This window comes from Malus sylvestris, chromosome 10 (genome assembly GCF_916048215.2).
Source record: "Malus sylvestris chromosome 10, drMalSylv7.2, whole genome shotgun sequence".
Classification (NCBI taxonomy): domain Eukaryota; kingdom Viridiplantae; phylum Streptophyta; class Magnoliopsida; order Rosales; family Rosaceae; genus Malus; species Malus sylvestris.
Genome location: NC_062269.1, coordinates 34098608 through 34117721, shown reverse-complemented (window position 1 = coordinate 34117721; position 19114 = coordinate 34098608). Strand labels below are relative to the sequence as shown.

General features: G+C 38.4%; 3 protein-coding genes across 6 annotated transcripts; 2 read left to right on the top strand and 1 right to left on the bottom strand.

Moving 5' to 3' along the window:
- The first annotated feature begins 2832 nt into the window (after positions 1-2832).
- LOC126585005 (LRR receptor-like serine/threonine-protein kinase GSO1) lies at positions 2833-7398 on the top strand. Its single transcript, XM_050249392.1, has 2 exons — positions 2833-6677; positions 6800-7398. Exons 1-2 carry the CDS (start codon positions 3272-3274, stop codon positions 7168-7170), a joined length of 3777 nt encoding a protein of 1258 aa, XP_050105349.1. The 5' UTR covers positions 2833-3271; the 3' UTR covers positions 7171-7398.
- Positions 7399-7776: 378 nt separating this feature from the next.
- On the bottom strand, positions 7777-10424 carry LOC126585011 (uncharacterized). The gene is made up of 3 exons (XM_050249403.1): positions 10137-10424; positions 9896-10033; positions 7777-8031 (listed from the first exon to the last, which is right to left on the bottom strand). Exons 1-3 carry the CDS (start codon positions 10225-10227, stop codon positions 8015-8017), a joined length of 246 nt encoding a protein of 81 aa, XP_050105360.1. The 5' UTR covers positions 10228-10424; the 3' UTR covers positions 7777-8014.
- A 1736-nt stretch (positions 10425-12160) lies between these two features.
- On the top strand, positions 12161-17451 carry LOC126585006 (probable GPI-anchored adhesin-like protein PGA55). Of its 4 annotated transcripts, none has more exons than XM_050249395.1 (8): positions 12161-12407; positions 12641-13861; positions 14013-14140; positions 14493-15641; positions 15754-16330; positions 16427-16565; positions 16824-16917; positions 17028-17451. In XM_050249395.1, the coding sequence occupies exons 2-8, from the start codon at positions 12707-12709 to the stop codon at positions 17143-17145; spliced, it is 3360 nt and encodes a 1119-aa protein (XP_050105352.1). In that variant the 5' UTR covers positions 12161-12407; positions 12641-12706; the 3' UTR covers positions 17146-17451. The 4 variants fall into 4 exon arrangements, with proteins under 4 accessions (XP_050105352.1, XP_050105351.1, XP_050105350.1 ...); XM_050249394.1 differs by lacking the exon at positions 12161-12407 and adding an exon at positions 12414-12556; XM_050249393.1 differs by lacking the exon at positions 12161-12407 and having other exon boundaries at positions 12416-13861.
- The last annotated feature ends 1663 nt before the right edge of the window (positions 17452-19114 follow it).

Genomic DNA, 19114 nt, shown 5'->3' with positions numbered 1-19114 from the left:
TATCTCAACCATTTTGTAATTGTCTAACCACTCGTTAATTCGTCCAAGCTTTCGCCCTCCTAGTCATGATTCTAGCGTATGCACAAATACAATACAGATTACTTTATAATTAATACTAATCTGTGAGGAATATTGGCATGCAGATCCAGGCTTGCTTAATTTAGAAATAATAATTAATCGATTGAAAAGTTAATATTCTTCTGATCTTTACGTAATTTATAGTCCATTGCAGATATAGTAATTAAGCCTATTTTTTTGTATGTATTACCTCAGCATGCGATCACGGGTTTAAACTTTAACATTTGATTGACAAAAACGATCATTTTCTCTTAATTTAGTGAAGCCAGGACAACATACTTGTTGTGAAACTCAAGCTAGACTTTTATCAGTGATCAGTCCAGGACCGTTTGGGATTGTATTGGTCTCGATTTTCTTTTTAATATTCTTGTTGTGGATGTAAACTTATTAATTTGACTTGATTAAATAAAATTTATCATTGGACAATAATAATAATAATAATAATAATAATAATAATAATAATAATAATAATAATAATAATAATAATAATATATCTTTTCCGAATTCTATATTTCAAGATGTCTACATATCCAAACGACAAATCTTATCAAAATTTCATTCTTTTATTACAGAGTGTATTTTTTTTATTAAAAAAAGGGGAAATCATTTGTAAACCTTAATAAATAATAAGAAAGCAATCGTAACACTAATTATATATCTTACTAGAAAATCTTATGACATAAAATACCAAAAAATATCCTGACCTAGAATACGCATCAATTGCTAAATTTTCCAAAATAATTAAGAGTAGATGCTGTTTGAGGCTCACACCATGCAGCAACAGTCCGTCAGCATCAACGGTAACGATCAGCCTGGCAAGTTAACAACAAAACTAGCAATGCTTTTACGAGGAAAAAAAATTATATTACGCTTTGAGGTATCCTATAATTTGAGTTTTTAGTTGTTAAATATTGTTGTATTATTGGTAAAGAATTTACGGCCTAAAACTCTAAAGTTTAAGATACCCCAGAGTATACTATAAAATCTCATTTTATAAGAATATATTAGAAAGTAATATTGTCTCATTTAGATTAATATATAAGAAATGAACTGTCTGATATAACATGAACTTAATTACCAAGTAGGTGACTCCATGCATGCAACAATGATCAGTTGTATACATGTCAATAAAATAGCACTCGATCTTTTAATAGGTTGGTGGAGGTAACAGAGGGGAAAAGGTTCACATGCATGGTATTCTTGCTTGTATATTTTATACATCAGTAAATATATTTAATGAAGGGAGTTTCAATGTTATCAATTACTATGAGTTGTTGGAGGTTAAGGTGAAAACAAAAAAATGTGAGCTTGCTTTGAATCAGACTCTATCACAGACAGATAAATAATCGCAAACGCTGCACAATAGACCAAAACACCGTGTCAGTTATACAAAAGATATCAGCAGCTTTTGTGGCTGGAAGAAGAATGTGTATTGAGTCGTTGCATGCTTACCAAATAAACACATCTCATCAACTTCTAAGTAATATACACTTTCGTATAAACTGACAACTGCGTTTTTGGTTTTATTTTCAACTTGATGAAATTATTGATGTAAATGTGCATGGAAGTCTGGAAGAGCATGGCCTACTATATGAAGAAGACTATTCATGACGCTATACTGATTAACTAATAATTATTAAGATAATGTTCTGAAGGAGGTTTTCTCCAAAGAGTCGCGAAAGCTAGAAAAAAGGGCAAACATTATTGAAACACGACTATGTGGGTAATCTTTGTAAAGTATTTATAAACTCTTCATTCAATTATACTATAACACATGAATTGATTTTGAGGATGCTTAGCATCGTCTCATATCAAAATGTTGAAGAACCTTACATGTGCTTATGTAGACTACCTTAGCATCAACAATTAATTTTAAAATGAAACCTCAACTTCCTTCGCTAGTTACGTCATGTAGCTTTGTTCAGGTACCACACAATAATTTATTTCCAAATTTATAAAAATCCATATCAATGAGAAGTACAAGAATTGAGAAATCATCATCAAACAACTATGATTATTGAGTGGGCAAACAGAACAAATAATACACACAAATTGGAGTAAAAATAGGGTTTAGTATATTGCATGCAACCAATCAAGCTTATATATCAAACAACTATGATTATTGAATGGACAAAAGGACATGAGGATTTGGTATCTCAAACCCAATAAGCATGACATATAAAGTATATGGTATTACATTTCTATCATACATCTAAGCCTTAAGCTACCAAAACATGATTAATTAATCAAATTAAATTATATATATTAAGAGTAGGATGGAACTAGAAGTAAGTTAATTGGGTTACGTAGGGAATGACTAGGGTTTGGGGGAACTCTGTTGACTTTGTAAAGCTTGCAACTTTCAAGTGCAGAAATATTCTATAATCTTCATAGTTTGGTTGATTAAAATTTAGAAATTCAACCGCTCACTTTCTGAGTAGGGACTCAGTCATTTTTGAGCTAATCACCAGTTTGTGAAACCCACAAACATCGTCCTCTGTCGGTCACCCAACCACTGTATCTTCTCCCGTGTAAGCCCATATCTTCACAGTCATCTGTTTTTTCTTCTGTTTTCTTTTTCTTTCACTGCAAATTGCATAAACACTCTGACCTTTGTGTACCTATTCACATTTATATTGGATAATAAAACCATTTTTATTAAATATAAAAATATTCTCTTGGTGTTTCTCTGACCTAGTTTGACCTTCTCAATTCTCAATAGTCAATCCAACTTTTTCCCATTATTTAAGACTTGTGTTGTTTTCACATTAATATGAATTTGCAGCTTGCAGTTGCAGCACAGCTGATAAGAAACTTGTAGCCTCATTGAGACTCTCTCTCCTATCTCCTTCTCTCTCTAGATTTGCACTCATTTTTAGGCCTCCATCATAAACCCACTCCTGCAAGAAAAAAGAAAACTCAATTTTCCAGTGCATGCAATTACTGCCCAATTCAATCTTCCATGCACACTTTCACGTGCAAGCACTCAAACTCCAAGTCCAACATTCAACCACCCAAAAATTTATCAGCACACCCAAACTAAAGATGCCAGCTTTAGTTTGAGAACAATGGCATCTTTAGTAAGAGATGCAATTTTGCCTCTTTTTCTTGCTCTGTTTTCAACCACCCAGAAACAGTAGATTCCAACCAGTTCATCATTTAGCTTCGAGCTGCTCTGTTTTGGTTGAGAAAAATGGCTTTAGTAAGAGATGCAATTTTGCCTCTTTTTCTTGCTCTGTTTCTGCATCTTTCATTAGGGTTTATGTTCTGCGAGGGGAAGCTCGATGGCAATACAACTTTGAGTGTGCTTTTGGAGGTGAAGAGGGCAATTGTGGAAGACCCAGAAAATGTTTTGCATGGCTGGTCCGAAAGCGACCCAAATTTTTGTACTTGGAGAGGTGTGGCTTGTGCGCTTGACTCGCTGGACAACTCGGTCCAAGCGGTAGGGCTCAACCTTTCCGGCTCGTCACTCGCCGGGTCGATATCGCCCTCACTCGGTAGTTTGCAAAACCTGCTCCACCTTGATCTCTCTTCTAACCGCCTCTCGGGTCCCATCCCACCAACCCTCTCTAACCTCACGTCCTTGGAATCTTTGCTTCTCTTTTCAAACCAGCTCACTGGGGACATCCCGAATCATCTCAGCTCGCTGACGAGTCTCCGAGTGATGAGAATCGGCGACAATGGGCTCACTGGATCCATTCCCGCCACTTTTGGCAAACTTGTTAATTTGGTCACGCTTGGTTTGGCCTCATGCAGCCTCAACGGTCCAATACCTCCCCAACTCGGCCGACTCAGCCTACTCGAGAACTTAATCCTGCAGCTCAATCAACTCGAAGGTCTGATTCCTGCTGAGTTGGGGAACTGCTCCAGCCTCACTATCTTCACAGCTGCCAACAATACCCTCAACGGAACAATCCCCGCGGAGCTCGGCCGTCTCGGTAACCTCCAGCTCCTGAACTTGGGAAACAACAGCCTCACCGGCCAAATCCCGAGTCAACTCGGTGAACTGAGTCAACTCGGATACATGAATCTCATGGGGAACCAACTTGAAGGTCCAATACCAAAGTCCATATCTCAACTGGGAAATCTTCAGAGTCTTGATTTATCCGTGAACAAGCTCACAGGAGGTATTCCGGCCGAATTTGGCACCATGTCTCAGCTGGCAACCTTAGTTTTATCAAACAACAGTCTTTCCGGTGTCATACCAACAAATCTATGTTCCAACACAACAAGTTTGGAGCTCCTAATGATTTCAGGTTCGGGACTTGTCGGCGAGATCCCAGCAGAATTAAGCCAATGCCGATCAATGAAGCAGCTCGACTTGTCCAATAACTTGATCAACGGGTCAATCCCACATGAGATTTATGGACTAGTGGAGCTGACTGATCTGTTGCTCCACAACAACAGCTTGGTTGGTTCGATTTCTCCGTTGATATCAAACCTCAGCAATCTGCAGTCACTTATTCTGTACCATAACAACTTGGTGGGCCCTCTGCCGAGCGAGATTGGAATGCTTGGGGAGCTCGAGATTCTATATCTCTACGACAATCAGCTCTCTGGAGAAATCCCAATGGAGATTGGCAACTGTTCGAGCTTGCAGATGATCGATTTTTTTGGAAATCGGTTCAGCGGGGAGATCCCGGTTACTATTGGGAGGCTCAAAGATTTGAACTTACTTCATATCAGGCAGAATGAGTTGGTGGGTGAGATTCCCGCCACATTGGGGAACTGTCACAAGCTGACTATTCTTGACTTGGCGGATAACCGTTTATCTGGCGGCATACCGATAACTTTCGGGTCCCTTGGAGCTATGGAGCAGTTCATGCTGTACAACAACTCACTTGAAGGTAATCTTCCTGATACATTGGCTAATATGCCGAATTTGACTAGAGTGAATTTATCGGGAAACAAGTTGAATGGAAGCATTGCTGCATTGTGTAGCTCCAGTTCGTTTCTTTCGTTTGATGTCACTGACAATGCATTTGATCACGAGATTCCTTCCCAGCTCGGAAATTCGAAATCTCTCCAGAGGTTGAGATTAGGGAACAATCAGTTTACTGGTAAAATCCCACACACATTGGGGAATATCAGTGAGCTATCACTGCTAGATGTGTCCGGAAATTCGCTCACAGGATCAATACCGGACGAGCTTTCATCGTGCAAGAAACTGTCCCACATTGACTTGAACGACAACCTTCTTTCAGGCACAGTTCCGCAGTGGTTTGGAGGTTTGCCTCAGTTAGGAGAGCTGAAGCTGTCCTCAAATCGCTTCACTGGGGCTCTTCCGAGTGAATTGTTCAATTGTTTTAAACTGCTAGTGCTTTCCATGAGTGAGAATTCTCTCATTGGAACCCTCCCTGCTGAGATTGGTAACCTGGAATCGCTTAATGTCCTAAACCTCGACCACAACCATTTTTCAGGTCCAATCCCTCCTGCCATTGGGAAACTAGGCAAGCTGTATGAGCTTCGGCTCTCACAAAACAGATTTGATGGTGACTTACCTTATGAGCTTGGACAACTCCAAAATCTTCAGAGCATTTTAGACCTTAGTTACAACAATTTAAGTGGTCAGATTCCGGCCTCTATTGGGACTCTGTCAAAACTTGAAGTGCTTGATCTATCTCACAATCAACTAATTGGCGAAGTCCCTTCACCAGTTGGTGGGATGATTAGCTTGGGAAAGCTTAATCTGTCTTACAACAATCTGCAAGGAAAGTTGAGCAAGCAACTCTCGCACTGGCCGGCTGAGGCTTTTGCGGGAAACTTGCGTCTTTGTGGAAGCCCTCTTGGAAGCTGCATTGGCAGAAAGCAGCAGTCCGATCCAACAGAATTGGCAGTGGTAGCCATTGCTGCAATATGTACTCTATCTGCAATTGCTCTACTGATATTCGGAGCTGCTTCTCTCCTGAAACACAAGCGAGAAGCTTTTTGGAAAGCCAATGAAATGAACTTCTTGTACTCGTCCAGTTCTTCCCATGCTCAGCGAAGACTGCTTTTCTCAAACGGTTCTATCAAGCCAGATATCAAATGGAAAGACATCATGGACGCCACAAAGAATCTGAGCAACGAATTTGTAATTGGCTCAGGAGGGTCGGGAGTAATCTACAAAGCTGAACTGCGAACCGGAGAAACTGTGGCAGTCAAGAAGATTTTGTATAAAGATGATCTTATGGCGAACAAAACCTTCACGAGGGAGATTAAGACACTTGGGAGGATAAGACACCGGCATCTGGTGAAGTTAATGGGGTACTGCAGTAACAAAGGAGCAGGATCCAATCTGTTAATATACGAGTACATGGAGAACGGAAGTGTGTATGATTGGATACACCAAGAGCAAAGTAACAAGAAGAAGAAGAGCCTTGATTGGGAGGCACGGCTAAAGATTGCGGTTGGATTAGCTCAAGGAGTGGAGTACCTCCACCATGACTGCGTGCCAAAGATCATCCATAGGGACATTAAGTCGAGCAATATTTTGCTAGATTCGAACATGGAGGCACATCTTGGGGATTTCGGCCTTGCCAAGACACTTAACGAGAACAACGAGTCTAACACAGAATCTAATACATGGTTTGCTGGATCCTACGGGTACATAGCACCAGGTACTAATCAGTTATGCTTTGAATTATGTTCTTTCTTGTACTTCGGATACCGAATTTAGAGTTTGATTTTGACATGAATGATCTATGCGTTTGATTCTAACTATAATTTCATATGATTTCAGAGTATGCTTATTCACTCAAGGCGTCAGATAAGAGTGATGTCTACAGCATGGGGATTGTGCTAATGGAGCTTGTCAGCGGGAAAATGCCGACAGATTCATCTTTCGGCGTGGAGATGGACATGGTGAGGTGGGTCGAGATGCATATTGAAATGCAGGATTCTACTCGTGAAGAGTTGATAGACCCTGCACTGAAACCACTCTTGTCCGGAGAAGAAAACACCGCGTTCCAGGTTCTTGAAATTGCACTGCAGTGCACAAAAACCAGCCCGGCAGAGAGGCCTTCGTCACGAGAAGCGTGTGATCAACTATTACATGTGTTTAATCATCGGTCGGTGGAGTTTGAGAAGACGAATTTAGATTCTTACACATAAGTAGTGAATCATATTTTAGAAGATTGATGAAAATTTGTCGTTAATATAAATATACCACTCCGTCTCAGAGAGTAACTAGGACCAATTCAGTCGCGTTTCCATTCATTTGGTTTGGTTTGGTTTGGGCTAGCAACTGCAATGCAGCATTTTGTTGCAGGGTGCCACTGATGCGAATACTGTTTTTGCTTGAGGCAATCATATAAGATTGTTTTGTGAAAGTTTATATTATCACCTGTGAATCAACCGTCGAGTTTGAATCCCCCAGTTGGGCAGGGCAGCGTACCCACCCCTTTGCACAGAACTTCTAATCCCGAATCTCGTAGATTAGAGTAATTTAAAATATAGCCTTGTCAAAACAGAAAGTGAATGCTTGTGGAACTAGTATCTTTTCGTCACAGTTGACACATTAGAACAAAAACCTAGAAACCTACAGGAGTTGGTCCAACTGCTCCTAAAAACTCTAACTAAAAGACGGATTCGTTCAGGTTTGTGCGTGATCAAACGACTTCACAAAGGAAATATATAACCAAACCACTTTACAAACAAGAAAGAGAACTGTTGCAACCAATTCGAAGGTTACGCAAAAGATGGATTTGTACTTGCAGCTAGGAGGACTGAATTCATTCCGTTTGTTATTAAAGAAACACCGTTCAGCTTTGCAATATGAAAGTATTTCAAAGCTTATGCATCACAAAAAGATCAGAAAATTGGGAAAGTTTTTACAGCAGCCTTGCAAACATATCAGCATTAATTTCAAAACAAAAAGTGCCTAAAACTTTAAGGCCGAACCGTCTCTTAGAACATGGAACCCTTCTGAAAATGCCACAACACACTGAGACACGAGCTAATCATCATCTTCATCTGCAGATAGACGAGAAATATTAAGCAGGGAAAAAAACCGTAACAATATGCTTGCACAGATTAAATCACAAAAAATTCTCCGTCTTACTTCCTGAGTTATACAGAAATAATAAAATGAAAAGAATACCAATCAAATTAGTTCAATCATAAAAGTCAATTCATGGAAAAAAAAAAAAATTGTAGTGGACCAACCAAGGAGAGCTGTTAATGCTAGAGACTACTTATGCACCCAAATAAAAACACAAAACTGCTAAAGCAATTCAAATTCTAGTGTAACACCAAGTATGCAATAAGTTAAACGCCCTTGGCATTTCTTCATATTTTTACCAAGCAGAAGATACAAGAATGAATGTGTGTCCCAACAAAATCCACAAACCGAAAGGGCTCGGTTGGTGAAAACACTTGCTACCAAGTTTTCCATGCCGGATCACTTCCACATGTAGAACTGTACACTGTACCATTTATTCAGTGATGAGTAGATTATCTTTTACATTGACCAAAAAGGAATATCTTTTATACTTCCAAAAGCAAATAATCCTAGGGGTGCTTAGTAAGTCTGGAGGCATAGGGATATAATTCAGAATTTTAAGCTTAAGATATACTGAAACATAAAGGATGAAGGGATCTGACAGACAAAAGATGTGGAAGAAAAATCATCTGATGGGTCAATTTAATTAGAGGAAAGCTAGAAGGGATGAAGGGAGTTGAAAGCAGGGGTAGCATGAGGGCATAAAGTAAATTCAAAGCATTCAACCATAGTCTAGTCGAGCACAACAGAGCTTAAAGTAAGGACCAAACCAGAATCCAAACGATTAGCAAAAGAAGAACTCCTAATAGATAAATAATCCCAAGGATCAGTACATTCCCTCACAAAAGTTTGTTTTGACCCATAATCATTTTAACAATTCAAAAGAAAAAAAAAATTGCTTATTAATAGTATCCTTCTTCATGGTTTTGTCAGTTAGGGGCGGGGTAAATGTGGGGGTCAACAAATGGAAAATGATTCACTGACAATATTTCAGACCTAATTTCAGTTCGATGATTCAAAATGATCCCAATTTTTCAGCTCACCATATAATATAGGAAATTAAGAGGAACACCAAACAATAAGATGAAAAACTAATAAGGGACTACATGCACAAATTCTTTAGTCTTTGCCTTTAAAGCATATAACAAGACACACGATGGATTAGATGACTGTAATAAAAGGAAGAAAAGAAAATATTCTTCTCAATCATCCTTACTGTAAAACAAAAGTAAAAAAAATACTACAAAATTTATAAACAGTAAGATTATCTAGTAGACTGATAGGTCAATACGACCTTGGCATCACGTTCAGAGATTAGGTAGCCCTGTATCACAAGGACTGGGATTTCCTGGTTAGGAATATCGAAATTGTCTTCTTAATTCACATTTATATAAAGATCCCACGTTTTTAATGAACAACCTTGAGCTAGAGAGCAAGGAGGGACATGAAAAGAAAGAGTGACAATAAGGGGGTGTATTCAATTGACAATTTGAGAGACTTTAATGGATTTATAAATTCAGCATTCCCACAATATCCAACATAATTTCACCTAAAACGTTTTAATTCAGAATTCCCACAATATTCATACCACAATTACAGGCAAATACCATCTGAAAACAGTATTCTGATCCATCAAACGAGACATGGGGTTCTAATATTAATCATAGCGTGTTTCAAAATTTAGCAAATCATCTAAATAATGAACTTATCAAAATCAAGCTCAAAAATTGAGAGGCCAAAACACAAATGGGATTGTTGGGTTGTCGAAAGATACAATCTTGAATCATGAGAAATTGAGAAATGAACCAATTGTTAAATTGGGTCAGAAATGTTTACCTATGTAACGGCGTTCGTTGGCGGCCTTGGCCTTGTCGAGCATCTTATCGAGGTCCACTTTGAGCTGCTCGTCCCATTTGACGAGCTGGTTAACAAAAACTGCGCCCAATCCCATGCCTAGAACGTGCTCCCAAGGATCTGAATCGGATCATTCGACAAATTGGGGGGTTAGGGTTCATGAGTCAATTCAATCACCCGAGAAATGAAACGAGAGAGAGAGAGAGAGAGAGATGAAATTTACGGCGCATGTAAGGGAGCTTGCGGAGGGCGTTGGAGTACATCTGGGTGCCCAAACCCAATAGGGCTCCGACCATCGTTGAAGTTATCAGCATCTTCAAAACTTTTCTTTCACTGCTCACTCTCTCTCTCTCCTCTGCGAAGCTAAAATATATGAATGCTTTTAAATTGTCACCTGACCTCTTGCCAAATTACATTTGTCACCTAAAAATGAGAAAATCTTTCGAAACGCCCCTTTTGAGAATTAATTTCAATTTAGCAACTTCAATTTTTCACCAAATAGCATGTTAGTGCCCGTTTCAATCTGGATGCTTCGTACAGTAAAGGGAAAGGGATCCCTTTCCATTAAATCCACCTAGTCCTGATCAGGACCGTTGCTACAACTATTATAACTTTTAAATAGGTTCCCTGTTGGTAAATGTTGGATCAAATTTCAACGGTTCGGATCCCGAACTAAGTGGATTTGATGAAAAATGATTTGGAGTAAAGAATATAAATTATCACTAAAACCGATATAGTAAGTAATTGTTTTATTGTCAAAAATATCTCGTGGAACTTTAATAAGATAATATCGCTCGACTCGAAAAATTAATAAAAATTATAATCAAACATCAATATTAGCCTAAAAGTAAAGTGGAAACTAAACAACGGGTATTAGTTGTTGATTGTTCGATATTAACATAGTCCTTATAGGAAATGATGGATGAAAAAATTATTCGTCATTGCACAGATATTAATGAAAATATTCAGTGTTTATGCTATCGATATTGATAAAGAGGTGAATTATTTTTAAGTTCTGATAGTAATGACGATATGTCAGTGAAATTATGTATCATTATTGATTATTAATATTAACAGAGTCATTATATGAAGTTAATTGATATGAGTACATACTTCCTGGCTACCTGCTGAGATGCTCGTCATCTATTTGGTAAGTGAATAAGCATTTTACCTTCATCAATAGTTTGGCGATGATATAATATTACGATATGAAAATTACACTAAATTTTTAAAAATTACGGGTAGCACATTATTCTAACTAATTTGATTATTACCAAACTTACACAGTAAAACAATATTTGAGTAATAGTCATTTTTTCTTTCTTTCAAATGATGTTAGTCATTAAAAGTCATTAAATTTAAAATAAAGTTATCACTCATGCATTGTAATTTTTGGCGATATAATGAATACGGATGGTGACCCGCTGTCTACTTTTTCTTTCATAATCAGGAGAGATTTTTCAGTGTGGTCAGAACATGGACAGTTTTTTTTTTTTTTAATCAGTATACCATATGTTATTATACAAGTGAAGGGAAGGTTTTTTTTTTTAAAAAAACCCTAATGATAGCTATTGTATTATTCAAGGGAGTTTTAACGAAACACTTCTGATACTGTTCACTTTTAACCAAACGATAGCAACATTCTGTGTTATAATATTGCATTGGACATGCTAGAAATGTCACAAAATCCAACCTAAAAAGATAAGAAAACACCAAAAACCAAAAATTGGATGGAGTGTTGACTCGAAAAATGGCATTGAAGGTGGAGCAAACAGAATTCAAAGGCTAGTGTGTTAATATGGTAATCTAATCAATGCAATTGTTAATATGCTACAACCAAAAATTTATAACCATTGACTCCAATGGATCACCGTTACAACAAATATCGTGTTATAGGAGATAAGCATGTACATATAAAGCACATCATCTCCATTCTCCACTTCGTTGATCGATGTGGAATGTTACACGAATTGAGTGTTTTGGATTACCCCTTGTTTTTCAAATTACTTACTTTTAATCTCGGTCCTGTATTATAAATCGAAACAAATCTAATTGTTCTTTTTTATGAACATAGGTAAAAAAATAAGACAGATAATTGGGCGTAACCACTCTCGAAAAGAAAAAAGAAACAACCATATGGCCCTACATTCCCAACGGACTAAAAAGTAAAAACCAACGTCTCTCTCTCTTATTCAATCCCTATTTTTTCACACCAAATTTTCTCATTGTTTTAGCAGTGCAATTATGTCCTCCTCTGTTTCCATCCTTTGTTTTTTCCCGGAATCTCATGATTTGATACCTTCAAATTTTGGCAATCCAAGACAAACCCACATAAAAATATACACAGAAAATCTCAAATTTTTGAACTTTTAACTCTTTTTTTTGTTAGGTTTTTGTACAGCAAAAGGCCAACTCTGTTTGCTGTGTCTGTGCATTGGTGGTGGTTACAAAAAAGCGTGTCTAAAAATAGGCAAAAATTGCAAACAAGAATGAGGTATTATACGAGCGGATGACAAATTGTTTTGTTCCTAAGAAAGCTCCTCTGTTTTTGTGTAAAATTAGCGGCCTGTTTCTCTCCTCTCTCAGACTCTTTGGGATCATCCATTTTCTTCCTCTCTTCACATACAAGATTTTTCTTGTGAGGTTGGATTCTTTGTTTTCAAACCCCCCACCAGTCGAATTTTCGATATGTGTTCTTTAATTTCTTCCTTTTGGTTTGGATTTCAGGCTGCTCTGAAAATTCTGTAGTTTTATGTAATTACAGTAATTGCTTCAGACCATTTGAATTCTGAGATGGCATCATCACAAGTTGAAATGGCGTCTTCTGCGCCTTTCGGGTGCGTGTTGAGGGATCACAACCGGCGAGACAGGTGCCGAGAGAGAAATGCCAGGGCCACGCAGGCCGCTTTTCAGAAGAATTTGAATAGCTTGGTGAGGAATCACCTCACCACCTGCATTTCTGTCTCTTCAATATCTGCCTCCAGTGACAAGGAAAGCAACAACTCCAAAGACCGAGACATTGAAAATGTCGAAAGAGATGGTGGTTGTTCGACAATGAGCCCGAGGCAGTCTCGGGTTCTTGATCGACAGGCTGCGAGACGAGGAGGGAAAGAAGGAATGGCAATGGTTGACAGGCAGAGCCAAGAGGCAGAGCTCATGTCAGTGCCTAACTCCGAACCTTCATCATCGAGGACATCGACATCTTTGAAGGAGACTCTTTTCAGAACGGATAGCTTGGCGAGAATTTACAATCTGGGAGTTGGAGCTTCCTCGCTGGTTCAAATATGGGAGAAGAGGCTGAACCAATCAAACAGTTTCAAGATGAGTTCCAATGGCAGCGCAGAGACAAGCAGGTCTAACTCTGGATTCAGCTGCAATGAGAATGAGAACATATTCAATGCTTCCAATGAATCCAGTGCTTCCAATGAGTCCATTGGTTCAAATGCACCAGTTTTCGAGAAACAATCATCGAGAGGGTCTGAAGCAGGGGACTCGGTTTGTGTTGATGAGAGGTATGACACCGGCCCGGTTGCTGAGGATTCATTTGGGGACACACATTCTGAGGAAAGCACCACAAGTGATGCCCTGAGTAATTTAGATGCAAGGGAAAGAGAAAGAGAAAGAGAGAAGGTTCGTGTTGCGGATATCATTAAAAGGTTGAAAATGACAGCACAGTGTCCATTATCTTCTAGTGATGACAATGATCAACAGTCTTGTACCAATGCATCTCCGTCTAGAGAGCGCGATCATGAGAGGCTTTTCGGGTCTGATCAGACAGAGCAGCTGCACAAAGGGTTCTCTCAGGTTATAAGTTCACCGAGGATGATCAGAGGCAGGCAGGCTTTTGCTGATTTGCTTATGCACCTGGAGCGCGACCGACATAGGGAGCTTGACGCGCTTGTAGACCGCAGAGCAGTTTCAAGATTTTCACACAAAGGGCGAATTCAGGTGCGTTAATTATTCATTCATTTTTTAACTCAAGTTTTCTTAAACAAGCTGAGTTCTTAGTTTACACTGAATTATATTTAACCCTTTTCTTCCTTCTTTTCAAATTGCAAAGCAATTACATATTTACTTAGCATATTATGCTTGTTTGCAGTCAATGCTTCGGCTTAAACTGCTACAACGCCGCATGGCAGTGGCAGTAGGTCAAGATGTACCGCGCCGGAAACCAGCAACATCTCAAGTGAACAAACTTCCACAAGGGTCTGCCATCATGCATCTCAGGTACAGTGATCATTGAAACATGCCAAGATACAAGCTAGTTCTGATGCTAAAATTGCACTTTGCTCTCTGAAGTCTGAATGCAAGTTTTCTAATTAGTTTAAACCTTAAATAAAGTGAAGTTAGTTAAAGAAAAAGAACTTAATAATTGCACAGAATTGGAAAGAAATAAAATCTTTCAACTGTCATCACTTGTTCCTGAATAATATGAGGGTTTGTTTGGTTCTTCAGATTGTTTGATTGGATTACCATGAATACAGTGAGTTATCCACTCCAATCCTAGACACCAATCGAATCGTTAATGTACTGTGTGTGATTGGAAAAACGAAGTAACATTTAGATCATTTAATTTCAGGGAGAGATTTAGCACTGGTGTGGAGCAGGCCTCAACAGATCAGAGTGATGCAGCTATTCCCAAAAGCCCTCAAAAGGAGGTTGTAAAGAACACCAGTTTACTATCAAAAAACTCCTCCACTCCCAATAAGCCTAGCAAAAACACTCTTAATCGTGACGTTGATAGAGTTGAGCAGAAGAATGCAACCGGGTTGCAGACCTCATTGCCGCATGCTAGCGAAGATCTTCGTGAAGAAGTTTGCATGAGTTCAAAAGTCACCTGTCAAGAAACAAGTTCAGTGGCTACAAACACCTCAACACAAGCTAGTAACGGTCTTCATGAGGAAGGTAGCCCAAGCTCAAAAGTCACCTCGGAAGGAACAAGTTCAGTGGCTACAAACAATTTTCCAAATGCTAGTGAAGATCTTCGTGATGAAGCCAGCCCGAGTTCGAAAGTCGCCTATCAAGGATCGAGTCCAATGGCTAGGAACACCACAACTCATGCTAGCGAAGGTCTTCATGAAGAAGCCAACCCGAGTTTAAAAGTCACCTTGCAGAGAACAAGTCTAATGGCTAGGAGTACCTCCCCTCATGGTAGTGAAGATCTTTGTGAAGAAGCGAGCCCGAGTTCAGAAGTCACCTTGCAAGGAACAAGTCCAATGGCTAGAAACACCTCGCCTCATGTTAGTGAAGACCTTCACGAAGAAGTCAGCCCGCGCTCAGAAGTCACTTTGCAAGGAACAAGTTCAGAGGCCAGAAACAACTTACCTCATGCTAGTGAACATCTTCATGAAGAAGCTAGCCCGAGTTCAGAAATTATCTGGCAAGGAACAAGTTCAGAGGCCAGAAACAACTTGCCTCATGTTAGTGAAGATCTTCATGAAGAAGCTAGCCTGAGTTCAGACGTTATCTGGCAAGGAACAAGTTCGAAGGCTAGAAACCTTGATGCGCAAGAAAATGCAGATGCAACCACATCCTTGGTTGGTTGGGGTGAGAATGAGATAGAAGAACAACTAGAGGATGATTACCAGTACTATGGAGATTATACTTATGACTGGATCAATGAGATTTCTCGCCCACGTAGCTACTGGGAAAACCTGAGAAAGGCATGGTACCAAGAGATGCTTAACTCCAACTCAGGCAAAGGGGAGATACGCCAACTTATCGAAAGGTACACCAGCATTGCTTCAACTTTTCGTGTTTTGGTTTAGTTGTAAGCTTCTGTAATAGTACAACCATATTTTTATGTTTTACTCATCTGAATTTCACATTGATCTATGCAGAAGAACAGTATCAAATTGTCTTGCAAGTGATTTCCGAGACAGAATAGACAGACTGATGGAATCTCGCTTAGAAATACAAGCGCAACCAGATGGCAGTCAAGAAGGAGAAGACGATGATATCAGCCACGATAGGATGAATCAATTGATGACTTTCTTACAAAAGCATCACCAAAAACAACAACAACAATTGCTGCCAGCATGCAGTCAAGAAGAAAAACAACAAGTGCAAGAACAAGAACACCAAGAAGAAGATCAGAACATGACAGAAGAAGATGATGATGACAACGATGATGAAGGAGGAGAAGAAAGAAGTCTAATTAGCGCTCAATATCAAGAAGCAAGTGATGATTTTTACCAATGCACATCATTGCAGCCATCGCCATCTCACATGACAGCATGGAGCTATCAAGATATAGAAGTGGGGGATGATGCTAATCGAGCTGCTTCTACATCTCCACCCCGACATTTGCCATCTCATTCTTACTATTCAAATAGTCACCAAGGTTCACCATCACCACCTCCATCATACCATCAAAATCACCATCACTTCTCTTCCCCTGTAAGTCATCCTTCAATTGTGAGTTTAACTTTTTCTCCTCGACAGTTGCGTCAACTTTGAGTTCATAATTTATTGGCCAGTAAAGAATCTAAGATAACACTTCTGAACTTGCAGGAAATGGAATTCATATATGACATGAGAGGGCAGATGGAGCAAGTCTATCGTGAGATGTCGGAGCTACGAAAAGTAATTAAGAGCTGTGTAGACATGCAAATGGTAATGCAACAATCCATGAAGCAGGAAGTTCATTCAGGTTCGTGTTGTACTACTCATTCGTTTGTCTTAATTTAGGGCCTCGGTCAATTTAAAATGAATACCATAATTTGCACAAATGTATCAACGGAAAAAGTCTTTGCAAAAACATCCATCCTTGCTCTTGTTAATTTGGTTTTTTTAGAACAGTTTTAAATACTCTTTCAAAGCAAAAATAGCGAGAATCAAAGTGTGAGTGTCTGCATTACTGCTTATTTTCGATCAGTTTCTTGACAGCACACTATTCTGTATGTTACAGGTCAAGAGGAGAGGAAAAGGTCTGCAGATGGATTACCAAAGAAAGGAAATTGTTGCATTTGCCATGAAGTGAAAGTCGACTCACTTTTGTACAGGTAACTTGTTATCCAACTAAGGCTTCTCATGTGAGTATAGATCTTTTCATTTCAATTTTTTTGTTGGCTATAGTACTCATCTTGTGAGATGCCATTTCTGAAATTTACAGGTGTGGACACATGTGCACCTGTCTCAAGTGTGCTCATGAGTTGCAATGGAATAGTGGAAAATGTCCAATCTGTCGAGCTCCAATTGTGGATGTCGTGAAGGCACAGATGGATTACTAGACTCTACCAGCACCTGGTGAACGAGTTCTTGCTTCAGAGGACCGTCTTTCTTTCGAAAAACTCAACATAGTGAAGCATACAACATTGGAAGAGAAAGCTAATTTTGTTCATCTTTGCCTATTTACTTATCTGCTTTTTTTTTACATGTCAAAAGTCATCATGGGACATCATACATGGTTTCTCTTTTCCCACATATACTCTTGTGTGTATGTTTTTTTAGGAGAGACCCACAACTAACAAGCTCTACTATTTGTTCTTCATCTTGCTATATACAATTTGAGAAAAGGTGCCGAATTTGTATTGTCATTCACCCATGTTAAAACATGTGAATCAGTATTACAATCTGACGGCATGACTATTGCATCCAAATATTTCCGTAGTTGCAAGAGGTGATGTTGCTTAAAGGGTAAGAAACCAGAAGTAAAGCTGTGGGAGAGCAGTTCTCTTAGTCATAATGTATTTCAAATTAGTGTCAGTAAAAGTAGGTAATCCCTTTTTTTCAGCCAAAGACAAGAGTTGGTGTAATTTTACTGTTCTAGTGCAGGATTGTGATGTGAAGGGTTGTTTAACAAGTTTGCAGAAACAAACAGAATATCAGAATTATTGGATCTTGTTGGGGGACTTTCCTGTACATAGCAATAAAAGAATATATATGCATATATATATATATATATATATATATATATATATATATATATATATATATATATATATATTGCCCCCACAAAAACGAACCTGCAACTGTGAAAAATAAATAAAAAAAAATAAAAAAAACCCTTAAAATATTGCCCCCACACGCTTAGTTTTATTTTTAGTGTTGTTTCTGTCCTTTTATACAACAGATGTGTGACTGTAAAACCATTAGAACAATCGAACTGCAGACTGCAGACTTGGATGTAACCAAATTCTTTGTACGTTCATTGTGAACTCAAGAATCCCTTTTTATGCTATCTTACTATTCACAATTCATAATTCAATTGTAATTAATTTTTCATGTATTGTTCTTGTCTAATTAAACAGAATGCAGTGGCCCCTGGGAGATACCAGCAACCCAGCAACAACGTTGACAACTAAGGCCATCTCCAACTGATCCGGCCAGAGGGTCATAGGTCGAAAATAGCCCGAAATAACACGAAAACCGTCTCTAACCGAAAGCTAGGCCAAATGGCTAGCCCAAACCAGCCGGTCCAGCATTTTGAATCCCAACGACTACTTGCTGACGTCAGCTAGTCATTAAATTTGATTTTTTTTTATAAATTAAAAAAAAATAAAAATTCTATTTTTTTCCTATAACTACCCAAGTCATTAAACAACATTAAATAACATTAAACAATATTAAACAACATTAAACAACATTTAGTAACATTAAACAATATTAAAAAAAACATTTAACAACATGAAACTCAAATAACATTAAAAAAAAGATTCCTTATCGACAAGAAATCTGTAAAGTTACTCACACATAGAAACGTGGCACTCGAAATTCGAGACGTAAAATTATTGAGATTCCAACTCGAAAAATTATTGACATTCCATCTCAAAAAATTATTAAGGTAATTTAATTTAAGTAACCATATTAATTCAATTAAAATAATAAATTATATTTAGTCCTATGACTCCTTGACCTCTTGGTTGGAGATAATTTTTTATTACATAACTATATTTGACCTATGGCCCTCCAACCCTCCTTCAGTTGAAGCATGGGAACTGGAATGGACACAAGGACAAGGGCAACTAAAGCCCTTTCCTTTCAGTCGTTATTAAGAGTGCCTCCTAACAACTCATCACTCAGGCCAGCCATACATTATCATTATTTTTTCTTAGTTATTATTTTCTTTTCTTGTCCAACCTTTTATTCCCTCCTATTTAGGCTCCAAAAATATCATGTATGCCTTGAATTTAAGCCATCACCCAAATATAGTTTGACCCCCAAAATTTCTTTACATCCGGACGGGCATGCTATAGTAGT